General features: G+C 42.7%; 1 protein-coding gene across 1 annotated transcript; it reads left to right on the top strand.

The window, feature by feature from the left end:
• Positions 1–2,316: 2,316 nt before the first annotated feature.
• On the top strand, positions 2,317–3,702 carry cbln2b (cerebellin 2b precursor; the record flags this gene model as incomplete). Its single annotated transcript, XM_080050672.1, has 3 exons — positions 2,317–2,604; positions 3,290–3,409; positions 3,505–3,702. The coding sequence occupies 3 exons, from the start codon at positions 2,317–2,319 to the stop codon at positions 3,700–3,702; spliced, it is 606 nt and encodes a 201-aa protein (XP_079906798.1).
• Between the last annotated feature and the right edge of the window lie 9,693 nt (positions 3,703–13,395).

Here is a 13,395-nt window from a genome sequence, read left to right on the forward strand (position 1 = left end):
GTCCTTTAACTTGGAAAAGCAGAAGGCTCACTTCAAGACCCGTCACATAATCGACCTCCCCGTTCCTTGAAGCCAGTAGGGGTCTGCTAGCTGTCAGGGAAAATAACCATAACACTGTTGTCAGTCTTGTCGATCAGCTCGCCTGATGGTAGTGCAGTCCATTTTAGGACAACGGCAGCCCCTGGTATGCTAACAACATGTAGGCCACATTTGTTTCCCGTGCATGTCCCCTGTATACTTGACATTTGATTTTTTTCTGTTGCTACGCGTCCTTCTTCAGGCCTGGGGTCAGTCGTGTCTCTTGGATAACCTGATGTCGCTCTTCCGCATGGTTTGTCAGTCAGCGCTGACTGTGCAATGTTTGTCAAATGGGGCTGAGAAAGGGAGGGAGGGGGGGGGGAGGAAGTCACCATAATTAAGTCTAAAATACAAAAAATCTGCTCTGTGTACTGCAAGTTGTTGGTTGTTACAGAAGGACATTGCACTCAGCCGTTGGACAGTTAAGCCACACATTCTGCGTTGTGTCAGGGCTTTTTAAGGCTAATTCATGGTGGCATTCAGTACATTCTGGTAAAAGACTTGGATTTTTTTTTTACATCTCCTCATATCTAGTTGCTAGGCTCATATTCAAAATAAAGATAACAATTATGATTAATTATGCTGAAGGAAATGCAGAACTGTAATCCCCTCCCACCATTTACTTGAGCTGATAAGGTCAGAGAGACAGTCCGTGTGGCACCTCACCCAGCTAATGTGAGCTCCATGCATAATGTAGCCAGTAGCATATCTTTAAGTAGAAGAAAAAAACGACAGCTCATTAAAAGGTCTAATGTGAGGGCTCACCACTTGTGAAGCCCACTCTCATACTCTTCAGAGGTGTGGGCCACTGATAGGGACCCTCTACACAGCTCTTCAAAGGATGATGGCATGTGTCAGGAATTCAAAAGGCTGGTACAGAAAGGTGCAGGCCATTCTCTGTGAAGGGGGCCCTTTCTGAAGCATCCCCAGACTTCAACTTGCCAATGGGGTTGTTGGTTGAGTGCGTTGGTGGTGTGCATTTGAAATAAGTTGCCACCCGCCGATACACACCCACTAATAAAACAGGCACGGCACATACCACCAAATATGTTATTTTAAACACCTATGTGGACACATACTGCAGAAGTTAAATCTACCACTGGATGGCGCACGAGTATCTTTATTGGACTCGTAAAAGTGCTCGTTTTAAGTCTCAAATTAGTAACATATACATGCATGCCGAATGTACCATGCAAAAGCAAGGTTATCCACTACAGCCCAGCCCCCCCCCCTCCCCCCATCAGTTCGGATTAATCAGGGAGAGCCATGAGAAACCCACAGCATATAAATGACAGACGTTGGGAGCAAGTGATCTCTGCTCGTCCTTAGGGGCCCCCGAGCTCACAGCATTGAACTGATGAATATGTAAACAAAGCCGTTAGTCCACGCATGTGCTCTTAATTGCGGGCTACTTCTGAGGAGTCTTGTTGCAGTGGTGTGGTGGCTAGCCTACACACAAATAATGGGCGTGAGTTGTCCCTCGAAAGGGAGCCCAGAGACTCTTGCTTTTTCAGCACCAGCGATCTGAGCGCGCAGTTCACAGTCTGCCAGAGAGACAGAGAGCATACCAGCGGGATGGACAGAGCAGGTAGGGCGTGATTCACCTTTTTTCTCTGCAGAAATGCCTGTAAAGTGCTTATTTCTCCACAATTATCAATTAGAACGAGTGGGAAAGATAACTAACATCATTGTTCAACAATATAATGTGTTTGGTGCTCAGTTATAGGCAACACTGGGCAGTCAAACAGAACTAGTTGGTTTGATCACTAACGGACGAACATAAAATGTTTAGCCTATAAATATACGCGGTTTTTAGAGTTTGGTGTTATTTTTACGCACGGTATTCATTTTACGCACAGAGAATATGTGCTCAAGTTTAATGCTTCAACTATACAAGAGTCCTTTTATGCTGCTGTCTATCATGACAAATCTCCCATTTTCTCATCAACAGGATTTACAACCACGGCTGTCTGAAGACTCTCCCAAAATCAACTCAGAAGACGCACAGGAGGGTGGGGAGTCACAGCCGGAGAGAGCCCGCGAGTGCGTCTGTGTGTCAGAGAGGCTGTTTGAGAGAGCGAGGGAGCATCGCACATAGAGGAGAAGAGAGAGAGAGCGAGCGAGAGAAGGGGGAAGAGAGAAGGGAGTACGTCTGGACCAGGTGAACTAGTACTCACAAACCTCCAAGGGGCTGCCGGGTTGTTTCAGTGTGCAAGGAAGGGGACCAGCGAACCGACCATGGTGCCCGCGCGCTGCTCGGTACCCTGTGCCATGCTGGCTCTGACCCTCCTCTTGGGATGCGGCGCGGTTTTCGGCGCCGGCCAGAACGACACGGAGCCCATCGTGCTGGAAGGGAAGTGTCTGGTGGTGTGCGACTCGAACCCTTCATCGGAAGGAGGGGTCACTTCCTCGCTCGGCATATCAGTGCGCTCCGCTGGGGCAAAGGTGGCCTTCTCCGCCGTGCGTGGGACCAACCATGAGCCGTCAGAGATGAGCAACACGTCAATGACCATCTATTTTGACCAGGTCAGATGTCCACTGAATTTAAGCACTATACGCAGTCAAACAAAAGTAGATTATTTATCAGATATGAGTCAATATCTTAGTTCCATTAATGTTTTCTCTGTTTTGTCTCTCTTTCACCTCTACACCGTAAACATTATATATATATTAGCCGTGGGCGGGGAGAGCTTGTTTAAGGTCATGTTTCATTGATTTGCCACCACTGCTCACGTTTTGTGTGTATGATCTGAGCCCTAACCCCGGAGAACACGGTGCCGTTTTCTCCTTCTAAATTGGTTCACTCAGTGCTGTGCGTAATTGGCGTGATTGGGAGAGGCGCGGCCAAAACGAATGATCATCCATGCAGTGATAATTTCTCACATATGCGTCTTAGGCCTTGACCGAATAGATATAATAGGCCGAGTAGATTATGCATGCCTTGTGTCGGATGTCTCAATAAGTTTTCACGGCTGACATCTTTGGACAGAGGCCCTGTTACAGGCATCACATTGGAAAGCATCCTAAACATGCGACTGAAGTGCAGCCAAACCACTTGGCATTCCACAACCAGAATATGACTGATACGCCTCTCTGTAATCACTATGCGTTGCAGATAAAAACAATACATTACAACCAAAACATCTGTTATGATAAGTGAAGCATGCCCATGAGGGAAAAATGTCTCATTGTGCGCCCTTCTTGCTCACAGGTTTTAGTGAACATCGGCAACCATTTCGATCTCAAAGCAAGCGTTTTCACTGCTCCAAGGAGGGGGATTTATAGTTTCAGCTTTCACGTCGTGAAAGTTTACAACAGACAAACCATACAGGTGAGCATTTGCCACAGAGTTGGTCTGCATTCAGCATGTAATAGACGACATGTCAGCTTCTAAACTCGGAGCCTGTGTTTCCTCCTCTCCTGCAGGTGAACCTGCTGCAAAATGATTATCCGGTTATATCAGCGTTCGCCGGTGACCAGGACGTCACGAGAGAGGCGGCCAGCAACGGAGTACTGCTGATGGTTGAACGGGAGGACCGCGTCTCTCTGAAGCTGGAGCGGGGCACCCTCATGGGCGGATGGAAATACTCCACCTTCTCAGGCTTTCTAGTCTTTCCTCTATAATCTAATCCGCAATGAGCCACGTCGCACGGGACTCCGTTTAGGTTGAGGAACGGAAAAAAACGAAAAAACGAAAAAAACAAAAAACAAAAAAAACAACATGCCATTTATTTTTAACTTAAATAACTGTCAGCCAAGGAAGCCGACGAATATCTGTATACCTACACTCGTCCACTATCTAGTCAAATATGAACGTTTCCTTGGAATTTCCTATATCCAAATCCATCAGTCAACTTTTACGCAATCTGGATGATTAAACGTATTGATCGGCCAGTGGCGCGTGCTGGTCGGCTATGTGGATTTTCTTTTTTCTTGCTTGGAGAACAAACTTTTGCCACCAGGCAAACGGGTGTCTTACCTGAACAAGATGGACACGGGAGAGAAGACGATATGTGGAAGAACTGATGCCCCGGACTGCAGGCCGAGTGTGTTATGCTCTATTTTATGTTTGTATAGCCTTAAAGAATATATGGTTTGCGTCAAAGTGAAGTATATGGAATAATGGACAACCGGAGAAGTGCTTTCACGCCCAAGGCATTTTTTTTGCACGAGTGGAAGTTTTTACTTTATGTTTTGTGCTGTCAATGGTGTTGCGTTTGGATGCTGAACATATTGATAATAAGCCAAATGTAGGCTGCGACGAGTTTATTAAAAAGAGAAGAAAAAAAGGCAAACATACTTCAGCCACCGGAGACGACTTAGAGCCCTTTTATTTAAAAGTACTAATTATATAATTTATAACTTACATATTCACATTCTTGTGTGTTTTACATTTCGGAATCTGCGTAGCTTTGACTGATTTAATGTTCAGTGACGTTGCTCACCAAATGTACATTGTGGAAATAATAGAAGAATCCCTATATGTCCCGCTTAATAAAATATATTGTATTGTAATAGGCCTAAGCGCATTCCTCTATCACGATTTATTCGCATGAATATGATTTCAAAGGGTGACGACTTAAAAGAAAGTGTGTGTTGCGTATAAGGGAGAGTTTTTGTAAATGAAGTCAGACGAGACCAAAAGGCCTCAGGAGGAAACATACAGAGCGAGTTGTGAGCAGCCCTGGCTTCAGTCGCTGTCCGAGGTGCTGAAATACTGATACTGATGGAGCCGTTCAAAACGCCTCAGCACTTGTTACACATTAAGAAGTAAACCTTACTCATTATAGCTTACAAAAGAAAAAAAAACCTTCAAAGGCCTTCAAAAACGTATTTCTAGCTGCTGATTGGCAAACGTGAATTGATTACTGACGGATTTACTGAGCATCAGTGTCACAACACTGCACGATTACACAGTACATTGGATCGCATATCCTGGATGGAGGATCACTAGTCTACTGTACGTTCGAGACGGATATGATATAAGAAGTCAAACATCGCCAACACTGCACATGTGGTGCACATTGTTTTTAGATCAGATATTTGGATGCCATCTTGTTTTTAATTCTCTTTGGATATTTTCGCCCTAAGATCACCTTCTCTCACTCCTCTCCCCTCCCACACACACACACACACACACACACACACACACACACACACACACACACACACACACACACACACACACACACACACACAAACACTTGAACTAAATTCAAGGCCAGGTCGGACTGAAAATCGAAAATCTTCTAACAAATCATTGTTTTTAAATGTATAAATCCAAAGGAGAAATCAGCCATTACGGCACACAGTTGAAGAGAAAGGTGGTGACTGAGTGCAATTCACCCTATATTAATACTTTTTAACATATGCTACATTTCTTAAAGTTTGCTGTGGAAACAATAGGCAATATATTCAAATATATTAGGGGACACTTGCTGGTCTAATGTGCACAGTGATGAGGTTGAATCCAGGTGAAAGGCTTTGTGTCCTGTATTGATTTCCCCTTGTTAAATCTGTGCCAGTTGCTGATGAGTTTGGGTCAAAATTGAGGTGTGGACTGAAGAAAAGCAAAAGCTGTGCTGCAGCCCAATAAGTGTTTTCCTCACGCTTCAAACCGCTATGGAAGATGCACCTAAGTTGTCTTTCATTTTGAAGGTCGACATATTGTAATTGATCTCTCTGATGTGAGACTGCCGGGTCAAAGGGCAAACTGTGTTAACTCGTGCTTCTGCTTGGTTAGAAAAAGGTCGTTTTTACATTGACCGCATTTAGCACTGCGGAGGTGAGCACTGCTGTGTTCTAAACTTTGCTTAACTCTGGGGACACAATCCGGGGACTCACCTTTTAAAGCTCCCGTATGGAAGCCGGGCTTTGGTGTGCTTGCCAACGTCCTTACTGAAAACAGGATCAAGGAGGTTTGGAGAAAATAAATAGTCAGTGGTGAATACAAAGCATCCCTTTTTGCCTATAGTTTGTGTGAAGAGGAGAGAGGATACACAGCAGCAGCCATTGTGAAGTTTTAGTCTGAGCACGGTGTGTTTTGCTTTTTCCTCAAATCAAACCTCAAACAGTTCAATTGTTTGGGTTGTAAAGCTTTAAAAACCTTTAAATTACATTTCTTTTGTTATTATATTATTTTCTTTGTCCTTTTTATGAAATCAATCTTGACTACATGTAGGACGTCATGAAATCCAAACAGAAAGTCATTCTGGAGAGACAGTGTCCAATTTAAAACAAAGCCAGCATGACATTGGCGGAATAAAGAAGAAATAAGCTTAGTGTATGAGCAATGTCAAAAAGCTGCCAGAAGTGTTTATAGCAACACTTAATGATAATCCTCAACTGGTTGAAACACATTCAACCATTGCTCTGTGTCAAACACAAACATAGAAATGACTGCTTGTTTATGTGGGCTGTGAATGAAATACAACAGCTGCTGGTGCCAGAAAAAAAAAACATTTGCATTTTATAATTGTGAATATCATACATGTGAACATCTGGGAACTTAAGTTTGACGCGTTCGCTTCGTCTACTTGGCGTTTTATTTTAAAATAACAAAAACAAATCATACCTCCATCTTGTGTATGAGAGAACACAACAGCTGAGAACAAAGAGAAAGAGCTGCTGATAGTTTGCTGATGCCAGCAATAGGGCTGCACAAACTGCCAGCAAATCAGATCAGAGTGATTTGGAGAGTGTGTTCGGTTGGCCTATAAAGAGCTAATTGTGCCCATACTGGTATGAAAAGTCTGTTTTCCAAATGATCCCACTAAGATAAACGAGATAGCCATCAAACATGTAGTCAGTGAACACACCACATCCTATTTCATCATGCAAAGAGTATTATTTTCGAAGGGGGGATTTTTGTAGTGCAAACTAGAAATCTGTTGTAATCTTTTTGTTGTGCACCTTGATAGTAGCTCATTTCATCCAAACTATTTTACAAAAATATGCCACAATGTGTAGTTTCCTCGGCCTAACTAGTAATTTTTCTGTTTATAGCTATATATTTAAAGTTACCCAATTTGTCAGTTATGTTGGAGTGTAAGCGTCCAATTTTTCCGCCCCAAAGAGCAATCACTCTTTAAATATGGGGTCCACTTTTTATGGAAGCACAGATGGCCTTTTTTAGTGGGCTTCGTAGGCCACATGCACGGAATTACAAAACTAGTAGAAGACATTAAAAAGCCCCAAACTCAAATGGCCATTTTTTTGGTTGCTTTTTAGGGCATTATTTGTCCTTCCTTGGCTTTTTTCAAGAGTACAGTATGTCCTCCTCATTAAACCCATCACAGAGGCCCCCTACACAGTGGGAAGGTGCAGCATGGCTCTGTGCATTGGAATCTAAATGATGTAATAGACTCATCAGACAGGATGTCATCTTTGTTTCCAGACTCTCATAAAGAATGTAATTTATTGATGAGGTCTTTTCAACACACACACACACACAAAAACAAGGAGTGTAATTCCCGATCATTCAGCCTTGAACGAAGTGGCTCACATTTGGAAAAGCATATTCAATCCAGCTCTCGAACAACAACTTTAAATGCATTTTAGCAAATAGAATTACAGTCGTCTGGCGTTGATTTGAAAGCTGTCCTCTGAAGATCAAGACAGACTTTGACATTCATGTGATCTCCTCTTCTAGTCTCTAAGCATTTAATGACATCACCTTTGGATATCTACAGAGGGCAAATTTGGACTGTGTTAAGGGAATAATAGTTGACAGGTACAGTGTCATCTTTACTCAGCTTTTTCTGTCACATAAACAACAACAATTTACCAATACCCCCCCCCCCCCAAGGTCCTGTATTGGTAAAAGAAAACCTGCTTGTGCTCAATGTTGAAAAGGTTATTCCCAAATGTGCTTTTTATGGGTTGCACCAACCAATGTACATGTGTGAAAAAAAAGGATCTGATTTCAATGCACTCTGACATAGTTCACTGTTTGCGTCCAGAACTCAGTCGCTGCTGTATGCAGGGTTCTTTAATTTAACCTCACACCAAGGATATTTTTGGGCAAAAATGCAATTTAATCCCGGTTTCAGTGATACAAATACCAAAAAGCAAACGAAACATTGCCTGATTTATTCAATTAGATTTGCTTCGCTTCTTTTAAATATGTAGGTAGTATAAATAAATTGGCACTTTCACCTTGAAACTTCTCTTCACTTGTTGGAAGAGTTCAAGCCCTTGCTGATATCTAGAAAAAACACACACACTGAGGATAAATTTGAGGATAAATTTGACCTCAATATAGAGACTTTTTCCTTTTGGTTTGCAGTGAGAAGCCGTCTCTCCATCAGACCCAACATTTACTTTTCGCTTCAGAGACCCGAGGTCAAGAAAACATGTTGATACTGTTGGCACACCGCTAGACCCCGAAGAAATAGTTTCCCTGACACCATCTTGAAAACCCAACCCTTGGTTTAAAGAGCAGAGGAGCTGAGAACACTTTGCTTTACTTGCTTCCTCTCAAAGCCACAAAAACAACTCAACGGGACCAGAAGCAGAGCACTGTTGTGTTTCGATATCAACTAAACCCCCTCCCCCCCCTGACTGGTTAATTTGAGTAGTGAACCACGTTATTTGTATTTGGATATATTCCTGAATTCCTATACCTCTTCCTTTCTTCTCTCTGCCATTTGAAGTCAGTGTGCTGACGTACATTATATCTTTCTCAAGACACACACTGCCAAAGGAGAGAGACCTTAACAAGATTTTCAACCTTTCCTTTTGATTGCAGATGAGCTAACTACATTGGTATGCATGACGCGGGGGGCGGGGGGCGGGAGGGGGGCTCTCTGAAAAGGTGTCTTTTGCCATAGACTCATTTTCTTCCAGTCCTAGTGCCTGTTATGGCTGAAATTGCCTTATGTGTGATTGCGAGTGTGAATAAGCCTTTCACAGCATTATTATTTTTCCCAGGCAAACCTACAGGCGCTTCCTCTCGGGTCGGGGAGAAAGACGCTTAGGGGCCCACTCGATCTAATATCTAATGTGGCTGCGAGTTAAAAGGGAAATCGCATGCTGAATGTCAGGATTTATCTCCACTTTTAATGGTCCAGAGACCTCTTTATGCGATCTTTAAAACGTCTTTCCATAGGTTTCCCCTCCGAACGAGGCCTCCTAATTTCATGGGTCATGATAATGGCATGGAGACATAACCTGCATTAGACGTAAAATCACCCGTGCCCTCTTCTAAGCGGGTAGTAAGAGAGACTTAAGCACTTCTGCACATTGGAATATTCTTCCCTCAAATATTTTTATTCATAAATACAAGACTTTTATGCATAGGCCACATACCCTTTGATTTAAATTCCACCTTAGGCTTGGGTGTTACAGTTACGGCTCGGCAGTGACCCAGCTAATTTGCACTTGAGTTAAAAAAAAACTCAAAACGGAGAAAGGACTGAAGGGACAACATGCGGTGGCAGTGGCTTGTTAATAATACATTTGTTTGCCAAACAAATACATAGACGCATAACACAGACAAACATCAGTCACAGACCCGCCTCTGTGAACAGGCCCATCCCTGAAGGAAAGCGGGGAAGAGGAGAAAGACAGAGACAGTCTGTTTATTCCTTCTGCCACAGCCTGCAATATCCATACTGCTGAAACACGCAATTCCCCAAAGAAAATACCACCTCGTCCAAGCACCCCCCCACCAGAAACACACACACACACACACACACACACACACACACACACACACACACACACACACACACACACACACACACACACACATGCATGCAGAAAGTAGGCAACGCGGAGACAGGCAACCCAGGCTTATATGAACAACTCCTTGATGTGATGGTTCCAATACATCATCTGTCTACACATTAGATTCAGGCACAGCAAGACTGAGAGAAAGCATCGCCGACCCAGCGCCTAACCGCTTTAACTACTTTCATTAGAATGGGAAAGACTGTGCATCAGCAATACTCTGCATGAGAAAACACACACACACGCACACACACACACACACACACACACACACGCATACAAGTTGTTGATTCTTTGAATCAGTGACACACAGAGATATACACACATACTTGTGTGGCATGTGTAAAGTGACTGACGTGCACACATGGATGCACAGCAGCAACAGCCACAGCAGCAGCAATAAGACAATTTTTACAGGTGTAGGTGTGGATTCAGTTTATAGTAATTTCATAGGATATAACACTGGGTTTAATAAGGTTACATATCTTGCCCCTATAACTGGAAATGGACTATCACCAGCCACAGCCAAGAAACCAGCATGTTGACTGCTCAGGGCAACCCGTACATATCTCAGTATATTTGGAGTATTTCATCCATAGGTGTTTTTCTTTTTTTAAAACCTCATATCCATCTCATATGTGTGCGACAATAGCAAGATGAATGGGCTTATTGCAAAAGAAACAATGCAACATAAAGGGGAAACAAAACTGTACGCATAAAAACATAACCGCCAAATGGTCTGAAACAGTCAAACCGTCAAAAGCATTTAAGATATTTTTTGGGCATTTTTATGCTTTATTGATAGTGCAGAGAGACAGAGGTGACATGGGGCAGAGAGGGGAGTGACATGCAGAGAACGACCGCGGGCGGGAATCGAACCCAGATCTGCTTCTGGGCCCGGCCCGGGGGGGGGCGCCCTACCAACTGAGCTAAGGGCGCCCCTGCATCATAGTTTTTTATAAGGCTGACACACCTCTCTCTGTCACTTTAAAAATGGAAATGGTATCCGAGACTGTCCTGTAGATCATTGCATTTATCCAGTTCCACTTTAGGTATCCACATCCAAACCTGTTGTTTTCGACCCGGATAAGGACGTGAGCTGTTTACTTATGTATATATCTCTCCGTATTGCTTTTATAGATGGGCCTCTCCCCAGATTGCACGACCAATAGAAAAGCCATCCCTTGGAATACAACACAAGGTGGTGGTGATAATAAGTATCTTGAGAATTAGAGTTACAGACAGTATTAGATATCGATTGTATCCCTCCCTGCATATCAAATATAGAGACGGCTGGGTTTTTTCTTTTTTTCATATTTGATGCCATATAGTCAGAATTAGATTAACCCTTCACAACTAAGTCGAAGAATGGAAATTACAAATGCACGCAGAAAGCATGGTTATTATTTCTCTGTCACAGAAGCACTGCAGAAGCCACATTTAGGTCAGTCTCAGTTTGCCAAAAGGATCTTCCTCACCTTATTGTGTGAGGTTCTGCACAGGATGTACCCAGTGCAGTGTTGATAGGTGCAATATAAATCTATAGTGTGTTGAATACAAATTGATAAAAAAAAAGCTTGTCAAAGCTTGCCCAATACGAGCAAAACACTTCCCAAATCAATGCAATATACACGCGACGCAGTGCACTGGAAATGATGTTATACCTGTGACATTTGTTGTCAATCAAAGTGCTTCACAAGCAGTCATTAAAATGTAATTCTTATCTCTTTCTTTTCCAAGGAATTTGTGAATATATTTCATCATCACCTCATACAATGTATTGGATCTTTCTACAGGCTGTGAGGAGGTCCGTCCTGCATTTCCTCGCTGCTTTGCACTGTGGGTAGAAGAGTGTGTATTAGCAGCACACTCAGAAATGGAGTCTGTAGCCATGAGCTGAAGTTAACTGAGAAATTGTCGTAGCTACTTTTTTTTTTCAATCAGGGCTGTGCCTGACGAGGCTACTGCCCTCATAATGAAGTTCAGTTTAATATACCTGTAAAGGATTTAAAGGAATACTTTGGAGATGGGATTGTTGACATGTCCTAAAAAAGGTAAAAATATTTGTTGTTTAAAAAAAAATCATTATTACTCATTTATGGTGTTATGATCACAGCAGGGTTTAATCTCTTCACATAAAAACAATGTTTATTATCATTTACAATGGAACAAATACTGCCTGACCATTTGAATATCTAAATAATAAATTAGAGAATGCTTGGATAAGGGGCCGGGAATGGAGAATGAATGTATGAAAAACGCTCACCCCATCTACCGCACATGGTACGTGAACCAAACACAGTCTAGAATAGAAAGTTCTTATGAGGACTGCTTCGGTTTAGCTTGTCCTCTTAGGTGGGAGCTTGTGACAAAACTAAGTTTGAACACTGTTTTGTTGTTGTAACAAACAAGTGACAAAAAAAAGCGGGCTGCACAATCCTGCAGAAACTATTGTTTGGCATCTATAACAAGATGGTTTGCTAGCAATGGATTACAGGTGCTGCTCAAAGTCCTTCCACAAGCTTACACTGTTTCTCATCATCCACTGTGGCACACCTATATTGAACACACAGGATGTCGTGTTAGCAGGAATAGTTGTGAAACCTCAGACACAGAACATTTTACAATGTGGACACAACCTCAGGCATCATTATTTCTTTCTTTAATAAGCGACTTTGCTGGACTCCTGGATGATGTGTCCTTTTTTAAATAATGATGATACCGCCTCACAACGTCCACCACACACTGCCTCCACCTGCTCCTGGACATTTTGTTTTTGGACACATTGGCAGTCACACCTACAGTACATGTGGCATTTTAGACAACAGGGAGAGTTGTGAAACATGGGGGATTTTTCCTCCACAATTAACAGATATGGGCAGCTCAGCCGTGCTATTTAATCACGTTCTGGAACTTATTAAAATATACAAGTGTTTTTGTCATGTTTTACTGGCAGACTTTAGGTCCTAAACGATAGCGCTCGCTTCATGGTACAGTAGGCCTACACTATACTCAGAGGAATTGTAAGTGGCAGGGGAAATAGGAAGGATTTCAGGTGGCCCAGTGTTTTCTCCATAAAAAGGTTTTATAGGGGAAATGTTCATTTCCAGAGGGTAAGTGTCATATCTTTTCATTGGACTATAGGAATTCATGTCTTCCTTCTTTGCCTATGCGCACCTTTTAAGAATTCCAATATTGACAAATTGCACGCTGCTGCTGCTGCTGCTGCAGGTCAAATCAATGTCTCCACTGAAAGGGAAATAAAAGCCTGAGCATGTCAAGCTCATATTAACATAACATATGGCTTGAGAGGGGATTGAATTGAGCCCGTGTTCATCCGAGTTTCATCACAGCCTCAGGCATCGCGGAGGACCTTGAGGAATGCTACAGGCACGTTTAAGGGCACGATAAAGCCTGGTAACACTACAGCCAACCCACCCCTTCTGCTTTTTATGCTAAGCTAAGCTATCTTTTATGCTAAGCTAAGCTTGTAGGCTCCCTCTATATATTTACCACACAAACATGAGTGTGGTATCGATCTTTTTATCTAACTCTCGGTAAGAAGAGTAATAAAAAACGCATATA

The sequence above is a fragment of the Ammodytes marinus genome (genome assembly GCF_949987685.1).
Source record: "Ammodytes marinus genome assembly, chromosome: 21".
Lineage (NCBI taxonomy): Eukaryota > Metazoa > Chordata > Actinopteri > Uranoscopiformes > Ammodytidae > Ammodytes > Ammodytes marinus.